Here is a 27,554-nt window from a genome sequence, read left to right on the forward strand (position 1 = left end):
TGTTCAAAGCCCCATCCAACCTGGCCTTGAAGACTTCCAGGGATGGGGCATCCACAGCTGCTCTGGGCAAGATCCAGACCTGCAGCTGAGTTTGGAGCCTTGCAGAGCAATAACCCCATCCTGGGTACCAAACAGGGACAGCCACAAGCAAGGGTGGGGGCTGAGGGAGGCAGCTGAGGGCCTCTCATTGTTTCCCCAGGCTCCCTTGGCAGTGTGGCATTGCAGGCCCCTCCAAAGCATCAAAATTAGGCTTCTGCCCATATTTACTCTCCAGGGAAAAATGTTTCCAATTAGAGACAAGAAAGCATCCAGCAATTTATCAGGGTAAACAAGATGTCGCATGCTAGGCTGCAGAAAAGCATCACATACATTCTCCCTAATCAAGAAGATTTTTCTGGAGTTGTGACACCAATTGAAAGCCTAACAAAAATTTAGCTGGAGCAGATGCTAACGGGAGCAGGAATTTGAGCAGCAGAACAAGTCCCTGGTACTCGGGCACAATTCTCAATACCAAAATTCCAAAGCACAGGTGGAGCCATGCACCAAGCTGTACTGGCAATATGGATAGTCAGCAAACACAAGGGAGACCGTGGAGAGAATTTGGAGGTGGATTTTCAAATCTAATCAGATCTGAGATCACTAGCAAGGGTTTTTGTCATACTCATAGCAGGCATGATTTGGTTTGCTATTATATATTCATATGGTCTCATTCAGAACAACCTTGTTTCATTACAACAGATTCCACTGTGCTTCACAGTCCTGCTTCATTTCTTCCAAGGCAAATTCTTCAGGAGATTAACCTGACACATTTACTCCCCTGATAATGGATCCTGTCTTTTCTGATATCATTACCAACTTCAGGCACATAGCAAGAAATAGGCATAAAATTTTTTAAAAGTAGTGACTTGAAAGCTTTCTTGTTTCCACATTTTCTTGGTACAACACATTTCACTTTACAAGTAATGTTGTAAAATTCAGCTCAAGTAAATATAAAATAAATTATTAAGCCTCTAACCAAATACTTCCAGTCCTAAAAACCCTCTTTATTGAACTTGAAGTGCTCCAGTGCATGGTACAGCTCTAACTACAGTTCAAATTTTAAGAAGCTTGAAGTAGCAATTGTTCTTTTCTTGGAGTTCAACATATTATTCTTATGTTTCATATGCAAAGAAGACATTAGTGAAGATAAACTGTGCAACTGGTAATTGAAATTAGAGTTGCAACATCTATTATGGTAGCATCCACTGTGCCACATCTTCAACATACTGGGAATGAAAAGGTTTTTGCATATGAAGCCCCAGTCTTGATACTCACTGGAACAAAAATGCAATAAGAAATGGAATGAAATACATTTATATGACATAAAGCTTCCTAAAATTACTTACATTGTCATTACTAGTCTTCTACCATCTTGACAGATAAATTAAGTAAACCCCCAGTACAATTCTGGGAGATGTGTCTGAGGAAAGTCAGGCTTTTTCTAAAGCCAGTTTCCTTCTGAAAATGCAGATGTATATAATATCTGCCCACCTAACAAGGAGAAACCTGCGTGATCTTTAGAAGAACTCTTTGAATTACCTTCCTATCAAAATTGTAGAATTTACCAAACATTTCTGAGATTCCAAAATTAGGATTTTTGATAAAATAAATCATAGATAAAATTATATTGTCTTTGAAATCCAGGTAACCTTTAAGTGATTATAGTATCAAGAAAGCTCTAATAAAAGGGCCACCAACTGAAAGACTATCCACTTCAAACATATTCCTGGGACCTGCTTAGCATTTCAGCTCTTTAAGAATTTCTCCCAAATCAACAACTTTTTACAAGACTGTAAAATTTGCCTATCATTAACACATCAGGAAACAAAAGCTTTTCTGTATTTTAACTGATTAACACAGTAACTGCTACCTTATGTGATATTAAAAAAAAGAAAAAATATCCAGACATTGCACCCTCTCTGGTTGGGGTACCCATTCTTTAGGGATAACCTAAAGCTCTCTGTGTGGAAATAACAGCACAGACTATTTTAGAGCAAGAAGCAATTAGAAAGATGGAAATTAATATCAACTTCCTATTTCCTATTTCAGACTGTATATGAAGATGATTTCTAAGACATATGACAAACTTGGCTACATCATCTGTCCAAATCTGATGTGGTAAGTAACATGACTTAAAAGGAAAGCAAGAAACATATTTATCTATATATATTAAAAAAATTTCCATTTTTATACTGTTACAGGACCACTGCTTTAATCACCAAGAATGACTACTGTAACTTGGCACCTGTAACTTGGTACTCCCTGTACTGGCATCTTTTAATTGGGATCAGGACTAAAGAAATAACTCTTTAAAATCTTACTAGAACTCCAGTGAACTAAAGGACTGGATGAAAGCCTGGTTATCCATGGTGATAATGCAGTCAGATGCAGCTTAATAAATATTTAAAATACATAAGATAAATATGCAGACCTGTAAATCACTACAAACCAAAACAATAGATGATCTTTAAGGTCCTTTCCAACCCAAACCACATGATCCCATTTCTTCAAATGCCTCCTGGAAAAAGACAGATTATCTGCTTCATTCATTTTCTAATGAACAATGTTCAGGAGTTTTATTATTATTAATTGCATATAAATTATCATGATTTTTGTATCCCTGGGAAAGTATTTAGCCATTCACCTCTCAAAGGAACAGTGCTGAACAAAAGGCAATGAATGCAAGGCATATAAGAACAATGCAGAACACAGAAATTTATGCATGCCATTTAAAAGGCATGGCATTTAAAAAAAATCAAAAGTATGTTATAAATCTTTAATTATAAGGAAAAAAAAAAAAAGCCCAACTAATGTTTGTCAAGTTCTTGATAATATTTAAGCAAGAGCACTGCCTACTTCAGGAGTGCAAAATCTTCTCAGCTCACTTATCTGCATGTATCCTCAACCTCCTCTGAAGTGTTCTGCTGCAAAATTCATTGTATCTGAGATCTGCTAATCATCATCAGGAAACTCTGTTATGCATCCTAAGGATGCACTTTAGGCTCTCAAGAGGAAAAATAAATACATTTTATTAGCTGCTTTTGGAAAATACTGATTTGTATTTATTTAGAAACCTTTTCAAGTTGCACCACTGTTAAATTAAATATTTATGGCATGATTTTCCAAAGAGTTTAACACCTGTTCAGAGTTTTACACGCCGACTTCAACAGCAGTTCCAAGGGCCCAGCATTTCTGCAAACCTCAGCAGTGACAAGGCTGGGATGTGGCGAAGGAGCTTGAGCTTGGATGTCACTGCTTGAGCTCTGAAATGCAACCAGGATCCTGCCCAGCCCCTACTTCCCACCCAGCAATGCATTTCAGACAACTGAATTGGTCCTACTTTACTGGAAATACCAGAAATATGACTCATTAACACCTCTTAACTGCAAATAAAGCATAAGCTAAATGCTGTTAAATTAATCCTCAATGCATCTTCCCAGTCCTTTGGGAAAGTTATGTGAACTTACAGGGGAGCCTGAAATCCCCAGTGAGTCAACAGCTGGAAAGCAAAGCTTTTGATACTGAGAATGAAAGGTTGAATGAGGATGAAGCAAAAATATAGAATAAAGAAGAAAATATGTCTGATACACTGTAAAAATCAGTATCTGGTGACAATGACTTTGGCATTTGGCTTCTCAGCTCAAACTGTAGCCTGTGCCTCTGGCCTCACTGTCAAATGAAGTTAAAATAAGGGATTAGGTTTTGCTATCCTTATTCTCCTCAGCTTCTGAGGGATTTGCACTTCCTATCCTTCCCAGCATCATGTTTTCAGGTACCCCATGTATCCTGCTCTTTCACAAACAGATGTTTTTTCACATTGTGTAGGTGGCTGCCCTCCTGCCCTCCCAGGTCCCTTACACAGTTTCAACACATGCCTAAATCTGAGCAACTGTGCAAATATAACATTCTATATTTCAAAATTAAATACCGATATTTCCTTGTTACACTTGGCCTATAATTCTGGCAGTAAATAAATAGGCAATAAATAAATAAATAACATCTAAATAAGAAATCACTATATGTCAAATATTCAAATTATGATCCAACATGACTTCATAAACCACAGACAGATAAAACAGTTGAATACTGCAGATTGGACACATCAATCTCCTTATACATTTTACTGCACACTACAAATCTGCCCAGCAAGTTGAGAATTTCTCTCATTAAAATAGGAGCTTTCATCACACTATAAAACATTCTCAAATGCAGACCAGAAAACCGACAAGCATATTTACTGTAAAGCTTTGTATTTGTGTCATCAATTAACAACAAAAGTTTGGAACAAAACTAAAATAAAAGCTAATCAAAGCAGCTAGCTGTCAAAACAGATGGGAACTATAGTTTTCGAATCAAGCAAAAAGGAAAAGCTTTCAAACATTTAGTGTCACGTCAGCCCATAAACACAACTTAAAGGAAGGACAGCAAATGTCAGGATTTTATGAAGAAAACGTGTCCCTGACTGATAGATTCACATTTATGAATTTCCACTGATTTTGTGGGCTTTTTGGCTTCAGGACAATTAACTCACACCAAAGCAGACCTATGAAATGTGAACTGTAAATAAGGTGTCGCCACAACAGTGCAGGCAAAATAAATAAAAACAGAGCCTCAACATTATTTTAGCCTGAAACAAATGCTTCAGTCCCTACATTGTCTGGCTCAGAAAGATACATAGACAGTCTCACAGACAGAGATATAAATGAACAATTGCAGTACCTTTTTCCCACACTGTTTACAGGGTTGGCTATATTCCTACTGGCAATAGATTTTCTTCTTGACAGCTTCTTGGTGTTGGTGCTGTCATCAGTGCTGTCATCCTCTTTCTTTGGTGTGTTACTTCCTTTGCTGTTCAGGTCCCTTAGCACATTATAATTAATTTTACTTGAGATTTTCTTCTGTTCTAACATCTTTTCAATTGCCTCTCCTGCTGTGCTGGCTTGAATTGGCTCCCGCTTCTTTGCAGATTTCTTTGGCTTAATTAAAATATAAAATTAGTGATATAGATACAAGCAAAGTTTCCATGAAGCAAAAGGGCAAGCTGCAGTGCAGCAGTCCTGGCCCAGGTGCTCCTGATGTGGGGGATGCAGGTGATTGTGCCCAGGCTCAGCCAGTGCTCCATCTCCTGCCACTCAATGGGATCAAAGGGTCTCTTTTCTCCAAGAGATGAATGTTTGCTTTTCTGCCAAATGCCCAGAGAGTTTATTAGAAATTCTTTACTTATTAAAGAGAGAGAAGAAGGATGGGCTATTTTTCACATATAAAAAAAAAAAGGGGGGGGAGTGAACTCCTGTTACAGGAATAGGGCCCTCACAGCATCACCCAGCACGGAAATAAAGAATCTCCCCTGCTAAAACTGCCTTTAAAGCCAGAGTGAAGCTGGGCCACACTCCCCGGAGCACTGACAACAACACGGAACTGCAGCCGCGTTTCTGATCAGATCTGAAGGCAGCGTGGGAAAGGCTCTGCCCAGCTCCTCCTCCAGGCTGAAAAGGGCCCAGAGCAGAGCAGCAGCAGCTCCCCAAGCCTGGGCTGGCATGGGACAGGCAGCAGGAGCTGCAGGCACGGGAGCTCTGTCACCTGCAGCTGCCTTCCCCTGGCACGGGCTGCGAGCTCAGCTGATGCTGTGCAGAGCCAGGCAAGCAGGAATGACACCACAGAACATTTCCAGCCGTGGCCCGTGCCTGGGTAGGTACGGAAAAGAAAAGGAAACAACTCAGAACCTCTGTTTCTCATTTGGCATTTTCCTATTCAAAGGAAGGTTTTAACACCAAGCTCTGCAGGAGATTTATTTTTTAATGGATAATAGCCCCTCTGTTTACCTACATGGGTCAAGTGCTACCTTGAAATTGGAAAGCACCATATTAATCAAGTTCTACTCGAGCTGTCAGAAACAATAAAAGGTTAGAGAAAAACTCCTGCGCTGTCCGAACAAAAAAGTGGGTGTTTGGGCTACTTGGCAGTGCCAATGAGTTATACAATTTTGCAAATTGCTGGTAGACTGCCACGTCTGCATAAACGCAGGATGAATGAGAAACTCTGAAGTATAAAACAGTGTTTCATTGTCTGGTTTTGTTTTTATTGTTGAAATACCTAGGGGAAGCAGGAAACTCTGCCTTTCGCATTAGTTGGAAAAAAAGATAGAGGATATACACTGTAAAAACTAACATGGTTTTAGCTGCATGTGGAAGATTTGAGTTGTCACTTGCTCAATTACACAAAATACTAATGCAGTAAATCGTGAATATATGGCCAATTAGGCTGCTTTAAACTGCTAAACATGGAGACAGGACATGCCATTTGTTAACATAACCGTTGCATTCTTTATGAAAGGTAGAACAAAATACCCCTTCAAGTGACTATAACAAGGATCTGTTCAGTTCTTCATAAAGAAATCATTATTGTAAGAGCAAAGAAAGCTACTGAAGTTATAGCAAGTACAAACAAATCCCCATGCACACGTTAAAAAAAAAATCAGACATCTTAAAACCTGTATTTTAATAAGCAAGCAATTAGAACAGCAATCATAAATGCAAAAAGCTAGCTCTGACTTTGACATGCACAGAATTTGCTCATAATAGCAATTTAAAACAAAAGTTTGGGCAAGGAAGTGTTTTACTCACCACCTAAAAAAATATAGCCTTGCAATTCAGTAACAGCTAGATGTACTGCAGCTTTTGCTCCTTTAGTGGTGACCTGTGCCATTATACCCATACATCTACATGGAGCTGATCAGCAGATATAATGAATTTCCAGGACATTTTCAAACAGACACAATTAAGACTTAATTTAATACCTTGTGCTCCTTATAAATGCCAAGTTCTTTCTCTTTTGCTATTCTTGCTTCCTTTTCTGAAAGATGACAAAAGGGTAACCAGCATGAAAATTACACAAGACTGCATATTTTGGCAACACCAGCCAAAAGGCAAATTTCAGTCCTACATATTTACCTTTTTGTTCCTTCAAATAATCTGCATTTTCTTTCATCCACAGCTCTGCTTTTATCTGAGCTTCAGCTTCATTAAGTATATACTAAAAGAGAAAACAAATTTATCTACTTTCAGAAATCAAATTGAAAACCACAGAGCAAAACTGAACTCAAAACTAATGACAAGGTCATTCCATATCTCATTTTTAAATATACATTAAAAGAAAACATGAGTGACATAAGATAATCAGAGGGTATTCCTAGCAACATCTGAAGCTGACAGAAGCAATAACCTGTTTTCAAAAAAGAGTGCTTGGTTTCCAAACTATGATGAAGTGACCAAAAACCACCCAGGACTCATTATACACGGTCTGTTAATTAAACAAAAATGATCCTGGGTTTATGATCTTTTTCAGATGATACAAGAGGTTATCATGACAACGTGGTTGTCTGAAAGTAATTCTGTGTGTTGATGGTGGTCTGTAATTCAAAACAGGACGGGAACCATTGCCCTGTGCAACCAAAACAAAAACATATGTCTTCTGGGTAGGTTTCTGTGAAGCTTTACACAAAATTGCTGAGATTATTAGTTCAATGGCCACATCTGTGTGAAGGAAACCAGCTCAGATTGCTGGAGCTTTAGCTCTCTAGATTTCAGAGAGCTGGGCTCAGTAACCACATGTAGATGTTTTGCAGTTAACTACACCTAGTCTCTGTAACCTCTTTAGTGGGACTGGAGCTGTAAAATCTATCTAGGACTATTCAGATGAATCACAGAAATAAATAGAGAGATAGGTAGCAATTACTTAATTGTAGATGACCTAAATGTAAAAATTAACCCAGTGTTTAGCACAATTGCCAATGAAACAAAAGTTCTCTACAGATGATGCTGTTTGGGAGTGAGAAACAGCAGAATGTAGAAGACAAATGAGGCCATCCATCATGAACAAGACACTTCAGTTTTAAGCAGTGCACCTGAGACTTGCAAAATTATGTTTAAGTGCAAGAAAAGCAATCTGAGGTTTCTCCATCTTTTGGGTCTGAGCATTCAAGATTTTCTCCAAAGTAAGATGTACATCTAGGATTTCATAAGAAAAATAATTCCAGTCAAGTGAAACTAATGCAGGGAGGAGTCCTTTCTCCAAGGGCTAAGCAGGAGAGCAAATGGTTGTGCAAGTCCTGGTTGATCAGACCAATATTTTCACTCTTTCATCTGCTTCTATTAAAAGTGGGCCATAACAGTAAAATCTACTTTTCCCTATCTCAGTTATTCATCTCTCTTAGGCTTCTAGAGATTTCATAATCTTGGACTTACAATATTACAGTCTATTGCCACAGAAATGAACATGAAGTCATAAAAGCAGAGTTATGACCTCATCACAGAGCCTAGGAAGAGCAGAAAATGTGTTCTTCCCCTGTGGTTGTTTTAATTATGGACTGGCTGTGGTGAAAAACCTCAGCCTTCCTGCTCCCTCCATTCAATGTCTGCTCAGATCATGAGACCCTAATGCCCAGCCTAGCAAATCCCACCTCAGAGCTATGTTTTGGAGATCACTAATTCCTGCGCAACCTCATCAGTCTCAGTGATTTTGTACCCCAAAATGAGTTTTTAGCACTGGCATTATCTGCTCAAATGACACTGCAAAGCAGCGTGACAGCTGGAGAGGGCATCAGGCTCAGAGGGCTGGAGTGTGGCGTGTCCAAGTGCTGACCAGCTGTGTGGTCTCCAACGAGCCCTTTTCCACAGCCATGGGTCTGTCCCACTCAGTCTATATGTTAAATGGGATTTTTTGCTGTCACACAAATAAAAATAAATCCAGAAAACATCACAGAAATCTTTGGAAATACATAAGAGCTACACATACTGGTTTTACAGTTTGGTTTCCATGGCAGCCTCCTATGTTGAATCTATCTTAATTAAATAATGAATGTAGAACTCCACCAAACTTTTTAAAGTTCTCCTTTGGAATAAAAGACATTCTAAAACATAATTATTCCAGCATGTTAAAAGCAAGCAGCAGTAGCAGCCTCATAAATATATATGTAACTTGGGCAAGGAACACCAAATTCACGTTTGCATGAACATTAGATTTCAGATCACTGAAATTGCTCAAACCTCTCCATAGATCAGAGAGAAGAGGCAGTTGCAGAGAGGATGAAGCAGGTAAAAACCATTTTGCTGTTCTCAGATATCCAGACAACCAGGATAAGAGACACCAGGGACAACAAGGCACCTTACCCGATCTATTTCACTGTCGTCGATTCCACTCAGATCTAATTCTCCATCCCCTGTATTCTCACCTAGAGGAAAGAACACATTTTACTCAGCCCATATGTTTGTCCAATACCTATTGCAACTTAAGTTCTACAGTAATGTAACACTTCAGGACTGTCCTTCAGAGATTTGCATCCTTCTGCCTTCATCTGGGTGGTTTAATGTGTTGCTGAGTATTTTCAATACAGAACTTCACACACAGAAATTCACCACATTGGATTAATTTACAATTCAGGAGCCATTAATTTAAAATTCAGTCTTCATCAGTACTAAAAATCTGCCAGAGACTTCCAGTCGCCTTTTGTTCCACCCATTTTAATTCACAGCCACAAATGTTCAGCAGGAAGCTGGGGAAATTATTTCAAAAAGATGACCACTTTTCTTTCATCATAACAAAAATTTCTCTGTTAGAGCATATAGGTCAGTAATTTATCTGTAAATTATGACTTAGAAAATATTTTCTATTTTCAGGGAAGCAGCACAGACCACTGCTGACAGCTACACCACGGCTTTCTTCTTGACTTTCTGTAATTACAATTTCACTTCAATTTTTCTAGTTTTGATAGTTATTAAGACTTCTGAAAACAAACTTTCAAATATTCCATCCATAAAAAAGCATAACAGCACAGAACTGAGGCTTAATTTGGGACTGGAACAGCGTACAGCTGCAAAACCTGATTTTCCACATCACATTAAAGAACTATAGTAATACACTATTAATGTAGTCCAGGTAGAGAAGAAAACAATTATTTAACAAAGACTTATGCTGGGGAATGAAGCAATCATCTTGGTCATCTCCATTACATCTAATAAAGATCAAACAAGAGATGACCTCACTAGTTCACTTGCAGAAAAATATAAACAAATTAAGTTTCAACAATCAACAATAACAAATTAAAACCAAAGTGGTGCAGAACAGCTTGGCATGTTCACAGCTCCCACTCCCCAGTACTGGGGATGTGCCTCCCCACAAACCAAGATATTTGAATGGATTGACTCCCCAGCCTGGTGCTCCTGCACAGTGGTGGACCAGCAGAGGGTGATGCCAGGATCCAATGGCAGATCATGGCAACCAAACAGTAAAGTCAAGCAAAGCTTGGAATTAAGAGCATTCCCAGAAGATAAAACAACGATCTGCTTGGCAAAAGTCAGGGGTTTAAACCAGTTGCCTGAAGTATGTGAGATCACAGGGCTGGGAAGCCAACCCAAAAACCTGGTTATGAATAAAGTCTGAACTTCCTAAGGGGGTGCAAAGGGTTATGGCTGCTCAACTCAACAGACATTCCCTGGGATCAGCCACTGAGCACTCACAAATGTCTTTTCCAAATCCACCTTAAACATCCAGATTTATATTTTCCACCCCAAGCCACAAGCAAAATGAGTTTTAACCCCCCAAAAATGTCCCGTCACAAAGAACAGCATGGAACCACAGAATGGTTTGAGTTGGAAGGGACTCTAAAGATCATCCTGTTCCAACTCACAGCCATGGGCAGGGACACCTTCCACCAGACCAGGTTGCTCAAAGCCCCATCCAACCTGGCCTTGAACACTTCCAGGGATGGGGCATCCACAGTTTCTCCAGGCAACATATTCCAGTGTCTCACCATCCTCACAGTAAACAATTTCTTTTTAGTATCCAGTCTAAACCTTCTATCAGTTTGAAGCCATTCCCCACTGTCCAGTCACTCCATGCCCTTGTAACAGGTCTCTCTCCAGCTCTTTTGTAGCTCTTTAAGGTACTGAAAGGCTGGAGATGGGCCACCCTGAAGCCTTCTCCAGGCTCAACAATTTCAGTTTTCTCAGCTCCTCCTCATAGCAGAGGTTCTCCAGTCCTCCATAACACTATGATTTGATTTTTTTTCCCTGAGATTGTCTTATAAAAGTAGTAATCAGGTTTACCATTTCAGATAACGCGGTGCTAATTTGACCAAAAAGGCTTTAAAGAACATTTTTCACTGTCACTACATTTATAAAGTAATTGCATTAGTCTCAGGCACCAGATTTACTTTACAACCCTTTTTCCTCAAAATACTTTAGAAGTGCAGAAGATTTTATAATAACTACATAATTGATCAGTACATATGTTTTTCTTCTGGTCTGATCTCTGCAGAGTGCAGTAAGAGCAGAACTTTCTGCACCAGTGCCAGCAGCTCCTCATGCAGGAACACCCTGCTACCAGCCAGGACATGGCCAAGCACTCCCTGGCTTCAGGATGGGGAGGAAAAGCAAGGTGACTAAATACATAATGCAACTGACTGGCATTTTTTTAGCAAAGCAAAATCATTCAAAGCATGGAGAGGAATCACCCAAGGGAGTGCAGGTTGTTCTTCAAGACAGTACTGTACATCTCTCCTGCTGAAACTGAGACAGAAACTTCCAGTGAGCAAAATGGCTGAATTTTCACCAAGGAAAGGAGCAAATACTGAAGATGTCTGAGACACCTTCCCAGGAGCTGGTCTACCTGGGTCCAAGAATGTTCCATCACATAAAATAAAACAGCTCAACAGCAGAGTGCAAGGGGAGCCCAGACCAGGATAACCTGGCTCCTAGGCTGGAAGGAGTTCATACAGAACTGGAACTTGAACTGGGTCTCCCATATTCTGGGTAGCACTTTAACCACCAAGCTGTAGGACAGAAGGGGAGATGGCCTCCTAAATGCATTATCTACCCCTTGTTTCCTCAAGGGGAGGATAGTTTTTTTGGGAGAAAATCCCCGATTTTTCACTATGGTTTACCTGCAATGAAAAAATGATTTATTTTTCTTCACTATTCATTGTACCACATAAACTAAATTGGCCACTGTCGACACAGACTTGGAATTATCAACAGAGAAAGATGGAGCCAACCTTGAAATCACTAGTAAGTTCTGAAAATCATAGGTTAGAAAACCAAAACTTGGAAGTGGTGATGGACATACTCACACTGTTTAATTTTACATAAAATTGATCCCAGTATTAATTGTAGTAAAAATCGCCAAAGCATCCTAAAAAAAATAAAACTATCCCACTGAAATCAAGCTGTCACTGCTTTTCATCATTATACACCTTGCTCTTCCTATACCCCAATATATTTTTGGATCAGAGGTTTAAAATTTAATATGTCACAGTACAGTAGGTGCCTGTTTTCTTATACAGCCCTAACATGCCAGACTGAAAACGATGCAATTTCAGGCACCATGAACAATTTCACTTGTCATTTTAAATATAACTTGTTACTGAATTAGGTGCCAGTTTTTCTCATTGGATCAATTAGCAACAGGGACAGAAAACTCATTCTCCAACTGTTAAATTGCAGAGAAGAATCCAGAAGCAAGTTACATGTAATAAGCATTGCTTAGACCCCCATAACAGCAGCAGAGGGAGTAATTGCAGGATATCCCTCTGCCTGCAAATCTTCCTTTTTCCTGCCATGGAAATAGGCATTCATTAAATGAGTTTTTCAGAAGCAAAGGTGCCTTCAAATCCATAGTTTAATGCTTTCACTGAGAAAAAAAAAGTACACATTTCATTATAGAATGCCACTTCAAAATAAAACACATCCATTTTGGTATGAAAATTTCCATGGCTATAGTTTCCAACAGGAGTAGACCCTACCAGCCACAAATATTTGTCTGCCTGATGCTACACGGCTCACTGCAGGGCATGGAAACCAACCCATTGCTTTTTTATATACCAGAAAGATCTTCCTAGCTGCTAAACTTTTCAAAGTGATTTCTAAATTATCATTTTCTCTTTTAATAAAAGGGTTGAAATGAAACATTCGACAAAATAAAAACACAGATGTGGCCAACATCTGGTCCAGCCTCTTAAGAGCTTATTTAAAAGCAGTAGCATCACGTGGCACAGCTCTGAGACATCATGGATTTCTTCTGGTAAGAAAAACAGCCACTGTACTGCAGGGCACAGGCAAAAAATAAGTTGGGCATTAAGAACAACAACACTCCTCCCCTTCCCTCCAAATCCAGCTGTTAAATGAAAGGATCACCAGGAAGAGTTTAAAGCAAGGACCAGCCTACTCCATCTTCACCCAACACCTCTGTAGCAAGTGGAGGAGGATGGGCACTTCAACAGCTTTCCATCAAGGGACTGAATCAGCTACATTCATATTACCTAAAACCATCAATCATCCAGCAAGCTCCCCAAAAATTTAAAAATAAACTGCCCCCCAAAGCCCTCCCTTTACAGCCTTCTAACATCTTTTCAACCAATTCCAGTAGACATGAGGGCTACAATCAGACACTGGGGATTAGGTTTGTAAACCTGTAGGATTATTTACTGTTCTTGTCATTACTAAATACACACTAAATCATCTTCTAACACACCCTCTGCCCCTCTTCCTACCTCTGTGCAGCCAGTTAAATGTATACATAGTGCACTATTATGGGGATTTATTACAGAAGAATCATTCCACCCAATATATTTTAAACCCTACATTTTTAAAAATTGCCACGTGAAGAATATGTTTTTCTGTTTCTATTACAGGAGGCAGCACTATTTATTGCTCTGCCCAGATAAGAGGATTTCCTTACAGACAGAAATGGAGGCTGAACACTTCCCAGGAAATCCTCTAGAGCAGATATAATAGAAAGGCACTCGGTGCTCTGGTCCTATGCAGCAAATACATCCTTCACCATACCATTTTACAGCAAAGAGTTTAAACAAAGAACCTTTCCACCTATTTGGCACAACACCAGACACTAAGCACCTCCAGTATTCGAGAAATACTTTGGGGGTAGAGCACAACAAAATCTGAAAAGAGTTGGGAGATACATTTTCAGCTACAAAAATCCTTATGCAACAAACCAAACAACCTGAGCCCGGGGCAGCAGGAACACTGGGATTGATTGCTGCTCTCCAGGGAGGGATTAAATCCAATGGGAACCACAAAAAGCTCCCGCAGACCATCAGAGGGACCCAATGGGCAGAAATGCTTCAACATCTCAAATTGATGAGCGATGCCAGTGCCACTTAGGAGAGTGAGAAGGGAAGGCAGTGGCTTAGAGACAAAAAAGGTACTGCACAACCACACCAGGATATAATTGATTAGCTGATCAGAACCCATCTGGAGGGGGAGATAACTGATTTACCAGAGGGATGAAGGGAACAGGCATTAAGGGTGGGTAACCGGGAGAGGAGCAGAGCCAGGCAGACAAAGTGCCGTGGAGATGGTGCTGCAGGGACCAGGCAGGGAAGAGAAATGGATGTGAAAATGCTGCAGCAGCACAGGATGAAGTACAAGGATCAATGGGTGTGCAAACAACCACACCACACATCAAGGCACAGAGCAGAGTCTGTGGGGCCATGTGAGCAGAGTATACTGAGTTTCACTAATGCAGGGCAGGAGTTTCCCTCCAGAGCAGACTGGGAGGTAATCCTGGCTGTTTTAAGCTGTTGCCAGCCCCACTGCTCCAGGTAAAGTGCCTCTTTCTGCAATCCCAGCCTGCAAAACAAAACGTAAGGAGAGAGCAAAATTAATTGCACTTGCTGACGAAATAAGGTCAAAAAACACAATGTGCATGCTCATATTTAGGAGAAAATGTTTTTTTACTTTATTGTACCCGGAGCCACCTTGAAAATTACAGCCTACTCCTTCACAGTGCCAAATCAACACCAGGATTTAGGTCTGGCGGTGTACGGAGCACACGAGGCCACGCACACAGCATAAAGACAAATGAAGTCTGTCACTTTATTATTTCCTTCTGCCAAGGCGAGGTTAAGGGGTCCTCCCCAGCCAAAGCCAAGTTTCCAGCCTGCTCGTTCCTCAGAGAAAGCAAACACATCACAGCACACGGAGCGAGGCCCCATCTTCCCAGAAACATCCGTTCCTGCCAACGACGGGAAGCGCTGCCGGCTGGCACCGGCTGCCCGGCAGTGCCAGGGCACACAGCCCTGCCCCTGCAAGGTGCCCACTGGCCAGCTCCTCACACTGGGAGCCTAAGAACAGAGACCAAAATGGTGCAAATGAAGGGCAAAGAGGGGTAAGGCACAATTTAATTTAAAAAAAAAAGGAATTCCACATACTCTGCTATTGCAGCTGTGCAAGGTCAGCCTGTACAAAAGCTGGGATGTACAAGCTCATCAGCTATTTTCTCACTCCTGTCTACTGAAAATAGGACTTTCTCACAAAGCAAAACAGAGTAACAGGGGCAGCCCGGTCTGGTTTGCAGGAACTGCATTGGGCTCATCTGCTGTAGGCAGATTTTCCTACAACATTGAGCCTTAATGCAGCACAGAACTAGAAACCCATCTTTATTAAGTGCCTGCTTCCATTTCCCCACATTGAGACTCAAGGTGCAGATGCTCTGTCTGTCCTGCACAGCTGAGTGACACCCGACAGCCTTCCCCCATCAGCCCCCTTCCTACAGCGGTCTCAGAACCATTACCCCATCACAGGAACGGAATTTCAGATTCCTGTGCTGAATGATATATGGGAATAAATTATGAGAAAAGCTTTTGCCTGCAGTCAATCACTCTCACAGAACTTCTATTAGATAGTGAACATATTTTTTATAAATTAAATTTCAATTTTGAAAAAAAAGCACCTAATCAGCAACCCTGCTGCTTTCCTGAGAGCACATCCATACTGAAACAAATGCTATTGTTTCACCTCCATGGAGAACTAATGAAACCACATCCTCCTCATATTTTATATCCAGTTAGAGGTTATACCACTCATCTAACAGACATGGGAACTTGTTGACTTAAACTTAATGCTTCAGAGAAACAGTTAATCTCTCAATTCTATCCAGAAATCCTCCCTGCAATATATATTTTTTCAAAGCAAGTAGTACAAAACCAGTCCAGCAATACACAAAACCCTTCTGATTCTGAAGAATTTTCTTTGAAAAGGTAAGCTCATGTTCATTGAACTACATAGCAACATAAAAAGCCCTTAAGAAAAAAATCCTTTCAACCTCCCAAAATAAATACAGCTTAAAATTAGGCTTTTGAACAGAAGAACATCTTGACACTGTACTCAAAACCAGCAGCAGATGTTGTTCTTCTGGAATAACGTTCATGCTCCCCCAACACCTTTGGAAAACAATGAAAAAGAGCATGGCTTATACAACCTACTTGTTGCAACCTGTCGTTCTCTTCTGAGCTCACAACCCCGCTGCCATGACTGAGTGCTCAGAGAACGGCTGCTCTGAATGGTATCAAAAGAGTTATCTTTTGCTGATGGAACCAATAACCAATAATCAAACTGACCAATACTCACCCAGAAACATACTACCTAGCTACCACAAATGACATTTTTCAGTGCCAAACTTTGGAAACTGTAAGAGCTCCCATGCACAGACACAAGTCTTCTCCAGCCTGTAATTTCTGCACCCAGCAGAGCCAAGACTGACCAGGGCACTAGTGCCAAAAGTGCCACACTCACACCTCAGCCTACATTCATACATCCAACTCCTCCTGCCTGAAAAATTATGGATTTAAAACTTTTTAAAATTAAAACTGTAGAGACAGATTTCCCCTGCTTATTGTGCTTTTCCAGCCGATCACCAATTCCCTGCTGTATTTTCCTCCTTTGCCTCTTATGCTGTTCTTGGCATCTTTTCTCCCCTTTCCCTTCCCCCAGCCTCTGTTTTGGTTTTTTTTTTTTTTTGTGCCTTCTGGCCTGTATTTTCTGCATTTTTTAAAAATCTGTGCAGGGGGATCCAAGAGTAACAGTTTATACAAAGGGAGAGACCAAGGAGAAGAAGTGATCAGCATCTGAACCAGGTCCCCTCTCCAAACCCCACAAGGGCAGAGCGCTGCTGTTATCTCTGGCGGAGGGTGAGGGCAGTCCAACACCCTGGAGAGCCGACAGCAGAAGCAGCCAGGCTCAGATCCCACTCCAGCTCACTCTCCCCATCCTGACAGACCACTCTGTAAAACAGCAAGAGCACTTTACACCCGAGCCAGCCACGAAGGGAACAGCTGGCTTCATGTTTAAGTGCTGAAGCATCATTTCTGTAACTCACCAGGTCTTGCTGTGGGCACTAAATGCTCTGCTGTCCGTCCCTGCAAGTCCAGGATCCTTGTCTGGCCAGCACTCAACCACCCCAGCACATGTTTTATTGAGAAATAAATCTCCTCCTGTAACCCCCCAACATCAAGTAAAACACAATGGTGAGCTCTGCACTACAGAGAACATAAATGCAAATCCTAGATTTTTGTTTGGACTATTCTAGTTGTGTTTTTTTTTTTTAAATTGTGAATCAAATTCTGTTCCACCAGGAAAAAAAAATAAATGTATACAGCCATATAAGTATACAACATACACAACCTAATCTAGTGGGTGGCATCCCAGCCCATGGCAGGAAGTTGAACTAGATGATCTTTAAGGTCCCTTCCAACACAAACTGCACCAAAGAATTGCTCTGGGTCAAAAACAGCCTACAAAAATAACTTACCCTGATGAGCAAACAAGTGAAATGAGTAGAACTTAACACTTTTAACTTGTATCTAGTACCTGTTACCATCTCTTAGCAAAGGTGGGCTTATTTCTACCCCCTCCTTTGAGGTTCAGAGCTCATCTATAGTAGATCTTGCTGGTAGACCAGCCACTAGAAGCCACCCAGACCACAGAAATGCTTCAGCAGAAAATTATTAGCATTAAGACAACATCAAAACACAGAATATGAAATTATATACCCAAGTCTTTATTTAGAGGAAAAAAATCAGTTTCTGTCCAGGCCATTTACCACACTGTCCAGGCGGGCTGAATGGTGAGAAGCTGTTAACTGAAAGAAAATTATTAGGTAAGAAATTTCTCATTTTGTTACCCAGCTTCTTCCTTCCTTCATTGCTATGAGAAATAGCAAACAGGGAATTACAGAGATGGGGAGAAGAAAGAGAAGATAAAAAATTATTCTTATTATTAAATAGAACAACAGACAAGAGCAGAAGCCCTATCAAAAGCAAGGTGGGAACCTGGCCCACAGGAAATCCTCTGAGGTGGATGGGGGCTGGACTCAGAGCAGGTACCAGGCAGAGCTCCATGCTGCCAGGACCATCAGAGACATGGAGCAGAGAGAAAGGACACAAGATCTTGACTGGTTTGGTGATCAGGATCACCAGTTGGGGTTTACAAACATGGAGGTAGGAGATACTTGGTTTGAGTTCTTAAAAGTTGGCAGCTACAGAAATGCAGATCTGTGGTGACAGCATCGGCCATTATGCAGCAGAGACCTGCAGCCAGCACAGATCATGTTTTAAAATAAAAATTACAGCAGTTGCACTGTTTCTTGTTAGAAGAAGTGCTATCTTTTTGTCTCTGACTATGCCTAATGGCTGAGAAACACGTAGGTGATAAAGTACTTCTCTGCAGGAACTCCTGAGGAGGATGGGCTCCATCTCTCACCTCCTCCTCCTCTCCCCTGCAATGAACCTCTTTCCCAGTGCAGAGTAGACAGAGGAGAAGGATTTTAACATTTTGCCTGCAGCAGCTCTGAGGCCTTGGCATTTGGACAGACTGATCCATAAGCACAGCACAATTAGCATGTGTACTCCATATGCTTGAGATCCATCCATTACAGCGCTGCAATGCCCTCTGACACTGCAACTCTCCAAAAGGAGAAAGTTGTGGAGAAGTTCCTGGAGAATAATTTGTCTTATCCTCCAGGAACAGTGGGAAAAGGCACTTTTGTGCACTGAAGGTTGTGGTGGAGCTGGAGAAATAACCTTTTCCCACCAAAGCCCAGCAGCGTGATTCACCTCTAAAGCACGGAGCTGGTTTCAAAGCCAGCCTTTCAAGCTAATGGCTATCAGAAAGGCCAGCCATCTGCTTGTGCAACCTGTCCTTATGATTAATCTCAACATCTGACTTGTATATAAAGTTTATATACTAACAGGACTATGCTTCATATGTCATTTTAGCTATGTTCTGCATTGCTGATTACAGTTTCTCCTCAATCTGGCTATCCTCTCCAGGTTACAGGCACACAAAGGACCCTGCTTAAATGTTGATCAGATGCAAAGCAAAGCAAAGACTTTGGAAATATTTTACTAAGTCTTAAAAACCCAGTAAGCATTTCAAAGAGCTTACTGGAAAAGATAGGTCCCACATCCACATGTAATTAATTTTTTATTTAAATATATTAACTTGGTGTTGCAGAAAGTAACAAATTATGTCTCAGTCTGGAAGGGCTCATGGCTCTTTCTGCCATGCAGCCATTTTATTGTACAGCATATGGCATAGTATCAGAGTTGTTCTTTAATTAACTGAATAATGATACTTTCTGTGGAGGTCAATCCAGGTCCTCCAAAATACACAGTACTATAGCACCCATTTTCAGGAATGTGAGCACATGTCCACAGCCCACTGGGAAAGAGTGATGTTCTTTTCTTGTATGAGTTCATTTAAACACATTCAGTACCACAGGTAATTCTCATCTCTCTGAAATCAAGAAAGTTTATTTTGAATTAACAAAACCAGAGTTGTCTTTTGAAAATAAGTTCTGGATGACACTTTACTATTTCATTACAAAATCCTGACAGATAATGATTTCAAATTCAGATCTTCTATTCTTCTATGGAATAGACATTTATTTATGTATTATTTCTTTTATTTCTTTAAGTAAGAATAGATGGATTGTTCCTTATGCTAGTTTTAACTAGGCAAATTCTTTCCATTGCAACCTTTAGCATCATGAACTGTGTAGTGAAATGAGCCCAGGATAATGAGCTGACAGAAGGGACCAGTGAGGGAAGAGCTTGCAAGATGCACAGACAAAAACCCTGTCTCCTGAAGGAGTAAAATTTTAAATCTTGCTAGCAAGATAAAGCAGAGAATACTAAGTCCAGACAAAACACTCCCACGCAATTCCCTTCACGCCATCAAAACCAACATAAAAATCATTAAATGCTAAAATAAAGCCAAGCAAAGGAACATTTCTGTCAGCAACTGCCAACTGAAATGAATGACCTGGGTTGAAAGCGTTTGCTGACGTAGCTACAAGTTGCCACAAAGGCTTGAGAGCCGTGGCAGCAAACTGGTCTGTGGAGCAGCTCAAACCAAGACCGAGGGGATGAAGCTGGAGCTTTGACACTCCAGGATTTTTTGGGAGCAGGACCACCTGCATCCCTCCCTCCAAACCGTGAGCAACAGAGCCAACATCAGGCCAAGTCACTGCTTCAGGCAGCAATGGAAAATTGCCCAGGAGTTCTGGCCTTTGTCCAGAGGAGGTTTGCAGGTCGATGACAGCACCTTCTAGCTCTGGCAGCACTGACAGGCACCAGTGGGGCTGTGCCAGGATCTCGGTACCCCGGCATCACCCGGAAATCCAGCAAAGGAGCACCCAGAGGCTGTGCCAGGGGCTGCAGAGGCACGGATCCCAGCATCTACATCCACGAAAGTTTAATTCTCAAGGTGTTTCTCAGCTGCTACCAAGAGATAATTTCATCACCACAGTGACACTGCAATCAACCAGCTTGGCTGACCGAAATGAATATGTTATTCTGCATTTTGCCCAAAAGGAGAGGACAGATTTGAACAATACAAGTCATCTAATCATCTAAATCACAGCCTTAATTGTGCTGGCACTTTGAAAAAAAAAAAAAAAAAGGAAACAAGAACAACAATTTCAGGCTTTTGTGTTAATTTTAGATGCTACATTTTCCTTTACTGTAGTAAAATCAACATTAGAAATCTTTGGATGCAGCAAAGAAAGTGAGGAAACTTGCCAATTTTTGAAGAATCAACAATTAATATTATAGCAATTAATTCAGAAGCGCAACTACATGATATTGTAGGGTTCCCTGTGTGTTCTCTCCAAGTGCTTAAAAATTTTTTCCAGCAACAAAATGAAGTAAAAAATGTTCTGTTTATTTTTTTTTCTAAATTACTAGTATTTCAAACTCATGCTGGTATTTGAAAGTCAGTCTGGGCTCTTCTAGTTATACATCCTTATTATCATAAAGATTCTACAATTGGAAATTACTTTTCGTGACACTTAAGCCAAAAAGAAAATAGCTGTATTGCATCTGCAGAACCAAAAGTAGTAAATTGCAATAAACATTCATCTTTGTCAGTGGCTCTGCAAACCAATCTGTTCAGCACGAAGGTGCCATTTTTACACAGTTGCTTTATTACTACATAATTATTGATGGATCAGCCAAGTGCTCTCTCAAGGAAGACCAATCTTAAAAACGAGCTTGTTAAAAATTTAAGTGTAAACCTTGGGATAGAAACTAGCAGTTAGGTCTCATCTGATATAAACTTTTAAAGAGGAAAAAAAAAAATTGGAGGGACAATTTTGAAAAATGCTATGTTTGAGGCAGGCATGAAATTGAAGCAGACAAGAAACTTTAATGTGATAGAAAGAAAGAATTGGGGACATCTGTACTGAGAATAAGTTGTAAGAAGCAAGAGGAATTATCAATCTAGTGATGTGCCAGCTCTCTGCATTTCAATTGCTTCACAGGCCATACCATAAAAATTGTTTGCAATGAAAGAAGCATGAAGCATCCCTAGATTTTATTGCTCCCAGTGATATTTCCCCCCATTTATGTGTGTACACCAGTTGTAGCCTTTCAAGTACAACACTGTTTCGTATTAGTACCTGTTTAAATTACCTGCCCACAAACATCGTTCGGTGTTCAAAATGCCTCACTATTAAATTTTCTGTTTCAGTCAAAGTACTTCAAGAGTTTCTATCAAGCTTTCAAAGGCAAGGAAGTTTCATGCAGGTTTTCTGAAAGTCAAGATAAAGCAATAAACTTTGAATTTAAAAGGAGGCTTTTTCAGGAGAGAATTTGGCATACCTTTTTGAATTCCCTCCCCACCTTGTTAAACCAAACTTCTTCATTGCTCCCAGATTTCTAACTGTTGCATTTCAGGAGTTGAACTTCCCAGCATCAACCTTACTCTCTAAAAAGACCCTGCATGTAAAATGACCTTGGGCAAGAGCGTACCTGAAATTGCCAATTCCAAGTCACTGATAGATTGTATAATTTTTCCAGCACTGGAACCTCAGCACAAGCACAAAATGCCACTCTCAGCCTCCAAAATACACATTCTTTGCTGCTGCAAAGATAAGCTCTGAAATGCTTCTCTAGCCCCAACTGACTCAGCCCTGTTCCCCTTCCTTCCACTGCACCTGCCAAGGTGTCACTCCCTAACACACCTCCATCAAAATAACCCTGCCATTAAAAAATCCTGCACAAGCCTGTGACATTTTTGACAGACTTGGGTGATGGAGGCAACCACACATGCACTGATGCCAGCAGATAGGAGGGGGAAGAGCCAGCAGGGCAAGGAACTTCTTAACCTCAACCAACAGCACCCACAACATCCCAACAGATCTGCTGTTTTAGACTGGAGGCCAAATCCAAACAGTGCAGTATAAAAAAGGGAAAGAACCTGGGACAGGAGCTTTGAGGTAGTCTTGCAGCAGCTTACCAAGCCATGAGACAAAAAAGCAGTGCTCCCACTAAATGCAAAAAAGTCTGGGTTGAAGTGAGAAGAGAGACTTCATGGAAAAGCAACTTCTCACTGAAGTATGTTTTATTTAATGGAAGGCACTGCCAGAATATAATACTGCCACCAGTGACATCATTTCACATTCATAAGATGCTGCTGCATTTCAATACAGGACTTCAATAGTAGTGTGGATTTGCATTTTTCAATTTTAGCTGGAAATTAATAAGAACCATTAAGCATAACTCCCCCAAATCAGCCATTTGTCCTGATCCCATGCTATTGTTAAGGATTTGGTCACAGAGCACTCTTACTTCCTTCCTGTTTCTGAGCACACAGTGGCTTCCACACCATAACTAAATCAAACCTGGCATGTAAGTAGCAAATTTGCTGAAAAATGGTAACCCTCTGCCCCTGCACAGCTGTTTACTTCTAGCTTCTGTGCTTGTACCTGTCTCAAGAGCCTTGTTCCTTGCTCCAAATTTCTTTCCAGGTACTACTTAACAGCATTATTTACTCACTCTTATTTTATATTCATTCCTTATTCCTGCTACACAGCTGTAGATATGCAGGTCTTCCATAACAGAAAACAACTCCTACATTCTTATGCCCACATATGTGTTTCAATATGAGAGCTGAGCCTTACCTTAAAACTGCTAACTTCAAAAATAAAGTATCTTCTGCTTCCTTTCAGCAAAACTTGGCTGCAGCAACTCCCTAGAGGCAATTGTTTGCAATTTTCCCTTAATTTGCAGCTACCCCTCCCTTGGCAGCCTGCCAGGATCTCCTCCTCTGACCGCTGGGGACATTGGCCCAACACAGTCCACCCAAACCGAGATAACAGATCACAATTCTTGCTATTAATAACCAACCCAAAGTTGTTCTTATCTGCCCACTTCTTCGGCTCTGCACCACTGCCATTAATGAACACAGAAAACTCTACCCGTAATTTTTTCAGCCCTGCTGAATGCATTCTGGTGAGCGCCCATGAAATAAAATTAAATTGAAAAGCTGAAGAGTACAGTAGCCTCATGTTGACAGGTCACTCTGATTCCAGGTCAAAGCAGACTCTATATTGGGCTGCTTTGATTATAATTGCTTGCAGGATAAAAAATAAATAGCAATTATCTCATTGTCACACAAGGAAAAAAGACCTAATAAATGAACCAATCCTAAAGTAACATTGAAAAACAAATTATTTGAAAAGCAATCAGGAGAAGCAAAATTCAGTTTCCACGATTGTTTTTAATTGCCAACAGTGTCAACATTAATATTCTTCCTATTTGATAATAAATCCCTTTCAGTTATGAAAGCATTTAGCAAACTAAAAATGTCAAACTGCAATTATACAAGGCTAAATTCAGGGCTGTTTTCATCCTGAGTCCACAGTGCCACAGTTGAAATCCTGAATTACAGGGGTCATCTACACAAGTCACAGTCCAGTCCATGCATCTTGCCTGCTGTGACAGTCCCACAGATTTAAGACCAACAAACAAAACAAATGAAGTGTTTAGGGGTGTGATGAAATTAATCCTTAAGAGGATATAGGAATTAGTTTTTCAAACTAAATTCAAAGCTACTGAACAAAAGCAAGACAGCACAACTGCTGCACGAAACCATTAAAACTTGCAGAAGCAGCACTCCATTTAAAGGGTTTACTTCAGTGGATTTTCAGTTTCCAGGTACCACCTTTACCAGCTGAACCTGTACCACGAGAAAATAAAGTACTAAATGGAAGATTATTTTAGCTTTCTCAGACAAACCCAAGTGGCTGGGATCCACCACAGCACTGCACACAGATTTATCACCCACCGTGTTAAACCCAAAGGAACTAAGCCTTGCAAATCTCCCGGCGCTGTATTTCCCTCTTCCAAGGCCACGTTTTGTGGCTCCTTGACCTGGGTTAATAAGTCTTTATCCTCAATAACAACTGGGACCATGGAGACTCCCTGAACTGAACCCAGGCCTCCACTCCTGACATTTCAGATACTGTGATGAATTGCTGGGATAACATCCCCCTCAGCAGTCAGCTTTCCCTGCAAACTTAGTGTCCTTTCTGTAGCCACAACACATTTCACTTTCCACAGCTCTCTAAAGAAAAATTTTGGTTATCACTTGAGTTTTTTGACGAGTTTTCTTCCTTTTTGGCAGAAGGGCAGGGCAGAAGTCTGTTTCTTCTGCAAAGGGGGCACTCATCAAAATAACTGTGAGCATTACTGGGCTTCAGTTCTGGCAGGTGCAGAAAAGGATCAAGTAATTCTTATACCAGCAGGGAGTTCTTTTAGCCAGGTTTTCTGAGTGTCTGTGGGTATCTGAATCATCACCACCAAACATCACCTCCCCAGTCATGTTTCAGTCTGCAGTCTATGGGGCTGAGGGTGGTAAAACACTGGAACAGGTTGCCCTGGAAAGGGTGGTGGATGTCCCATACCTGGAAACATCCAAGGTCAGGTTGGATGGGACTCTGAGCAACCTGATCTTGTTGAAGATGTCCCTGCTCACTGCAGGGGGCTTGGACATTAGATGACCTTTAAAGGTTCCTCTCCAACCCAACCATTCTGTAACTCCATGATTCTATTTTAGCCACCATTCTGTAACTCTATTATTCTATTTTAACCAAAGTTTAAGAGCAGGATAGCAATTCTTTAGGTGGCTACACTTCCACACATTCCTTGAGAACTGAACCCCAGAAAGACAGGATAAATTATAAATGCCCCTGAAAGTATCTCCCATGCAGAGAACATGTAGAAAGCATCTTTTCAGATGCTTGGGAGTGCAGAGAGGAGAGAACCTTGAAAAAAAGCCCCAACAGAAATGCTGAGGCATGTAAGTCAGCCACAAAACACAACCCTCCTTTAGTATTTGGGGAACAACTCTTTATACAATTCTGTTATTTAGGTACAGAAAAAAAGTCCATTTCTAAAGGCCCAGCTGAGCTTCTCCTCCCTGCTTGCCCAGCTCTGGGCTCCTTAATCCTAAACCTAGAGCAGGTAACAGCAGACCTGGACTTACCATCAACACAATGGATAAAAAAAACCCGCTGGGGCTGGCTGCTTCTCCTTGCTCCACTAAAAAGCAGGATCAATGCCACAGCACACACACGTCAATTATCTCACATGGAACAACACCACAGAGCCCCTTTTCCACATGTCCAACCTCCCCAAGCCAGAGGCACAGCCCTGCTGCCACCTCCTTCCCCAAAGAGCCCGTGGCCAGCAGCCAGCCAAAGCAGCCAGAGGAAAGAGCAGCTTTTTGCCCTTTTTTCCTTTAAGCAAGGGAGGATGAGGCCTTGAGAGGCTGGTTAGGCTCATCAAAGAGCAATGTAAGGCTTTTATGCTACTCAAACTGAAAATAAAGCTCATTTTCCACCATGCTTTTATTAGAGAAATTCAAGACAGAAAAGACACTGCAGTCACAACACAGCAGGCAAAAAAAAAAAAAAAAAAAAAAAATCCAAGCCAATGTTAAAATCTTTCAGGATTTTAACATTCTCCATTCCAGACCAGAAAACAAACCAAAAAACAGGAAGGCAGGAAGGCAAGAAAGAAGGCAAAAAAGAAAGAGAAAGAGAGAGAGAAATAGAGAAAAAGGAAATAGAGAGAAAGGGAGAAAGAGAGAGGAAAGAAAGAAAGAAAGAAAGGGAGAAAGAAAGGGAGAAAGAAAGGGAGAAAGAGAGAGAAAGAGAGAGAAAGAGAGAGAGAAAGAGAGAGAGAAAGAGAGAGAGAAAGAGAGAGAGAGGGAAAGAGGGAAAGAGGGAAAGAGGGAAAGAGGGAAAGAGGGAAAGAGGGAAAGAGGGAAAGAGGGAAGGAAAGAAAGAAGGAAAGAAGGAAAGAAAGAAGGAAAGAAGGAAAGAAGGAAGGAAAGAAGGAAGGAAAGAAGGAAGGAAAGAAGGAAGGAAAGAAAGAAGGAAAGAAGGAAAGAAGGAAAGAAAGAAGGAAAGAAGGAAAGAAGGAAAGAAAGAAAGAAAGAAAGAAAGAAAGAAAGAAAGAAAGAAAGAAAGAAAGAAAGAAAGAAAGAAAGAAAGAAAGAAAGAAAGAAAGAAAGAAAGAAAGAAAGAAAGAAAGAAAGAAAGAAAGAAAGAAAGAAAGAAAGAAAGAAAGAAAGAAAGAAAGAGAGAGATCCTCTCCTGTAAAACAGTTGGGGTAGGAGGGGGATAACAGGACAGCCAGGCTGGTCAGCCAGGTGCTAAGGGCCTTTATCCACAGGCAACATAGCCAAGTAAGGTTTAACAGATGGGTCTTCTTCACTTGGCTCAAGAATCTGAATCCAAATTTCCAGTATTTTCCTGACCCCAGCACCCATTTACTCTGGGGCACTTCTTTTTGACCAAGACTTCTGACAAAAATGACACAAATTTTCCTATAGGGAGTGTCTGTATTGACAACCCAATCCTTTGGAAAATTCCTAAAACAGCCACAAATGCTATAAAAATGTATTCACATGATTCAGCTTATGCTTTCACTCAAATTTATCCCCTTGATGGCTCTAACAAACTGCAGGTCTCTCTCCAAAACCTCTCTCTAAATTTGTTTTAAAATCCTTCAGCCAAACTCTATGATTAGTTTTCATCCCTTAACCTTTCTAGCTACTCAAGGCATGAATATGGAATAAATTTATGGCATTCCTATCCCTTAATGAAATGCAAAGATCCTGCATGAAAAAGCACGCACATAGATTCTGGAGTGAGACATGCACACACAGTACTTGTGTGTGAGTGACATACATAGCCAAGTAAGAAAATCCTGTCATCTGTAATTCACACCCAAAACTTCAGGTATCAGAAAACTGCACTCAAAGCAGCTGGTGGTCTTGTATTACCGTGCTGGCTGCAGCAAGTTCTTCACATCTCATTAACGATGTAATGAAGGCTCAATCAGGGATAGAGCCTATCAAGACTGCCAAGCACAG

General features: G+C 40.8%; 1 protein-coding gene across 1 annotated transcript in view; it reads right to left on the bottom strand.

Annotated features, from left to right (window-relative positions):
* Positions 1 to 27,554, bottom strand: part of BRF1 (BRF1 general transcription factor IIIB subunit) — a 171,110-nt gene that overhangs the window by 38,517 nt on the left and 105,039 nt on the right. Inside the window, exons 12-15 of the mRNA XM_021554502.3 lie at positions 9,207 to 9,268; positions 6,990 to 7,071; positions 6,836 to 6,891; positions 4,759 to 5,015 (exon numbers count right to left, since the gene is read on the bottom strand). Coding sequence (XP_021410177.1) covers positions 4,759 to 5,015; positions 6,836 to 6,891; positions 6,990 to 7,071; positions 9,207 to 9,268 — 457 coding nt within the window. The remainder of the gene's footprint in view (positions 1 to 4,758; positions 5,016 to 6,835; positions 6,892 to 6,989; positions 7,072 to 9,206; positions 9,269 to 27,554) is intronic.

Source organism: Lonchura striata, chromosome 5 (assembly GCF_050655825.1).
Source record: "Lonchura striata isolate lonStrDom1 chromosome 5, ASM5065582v1, whole genome shotgun sequence".
NCBI classification, from domain to species: Eukaryota; Metazoa; Chordata; class Aves; order Passeriformes; family Estrildidae; genus Lonchura; species Lonchura striata.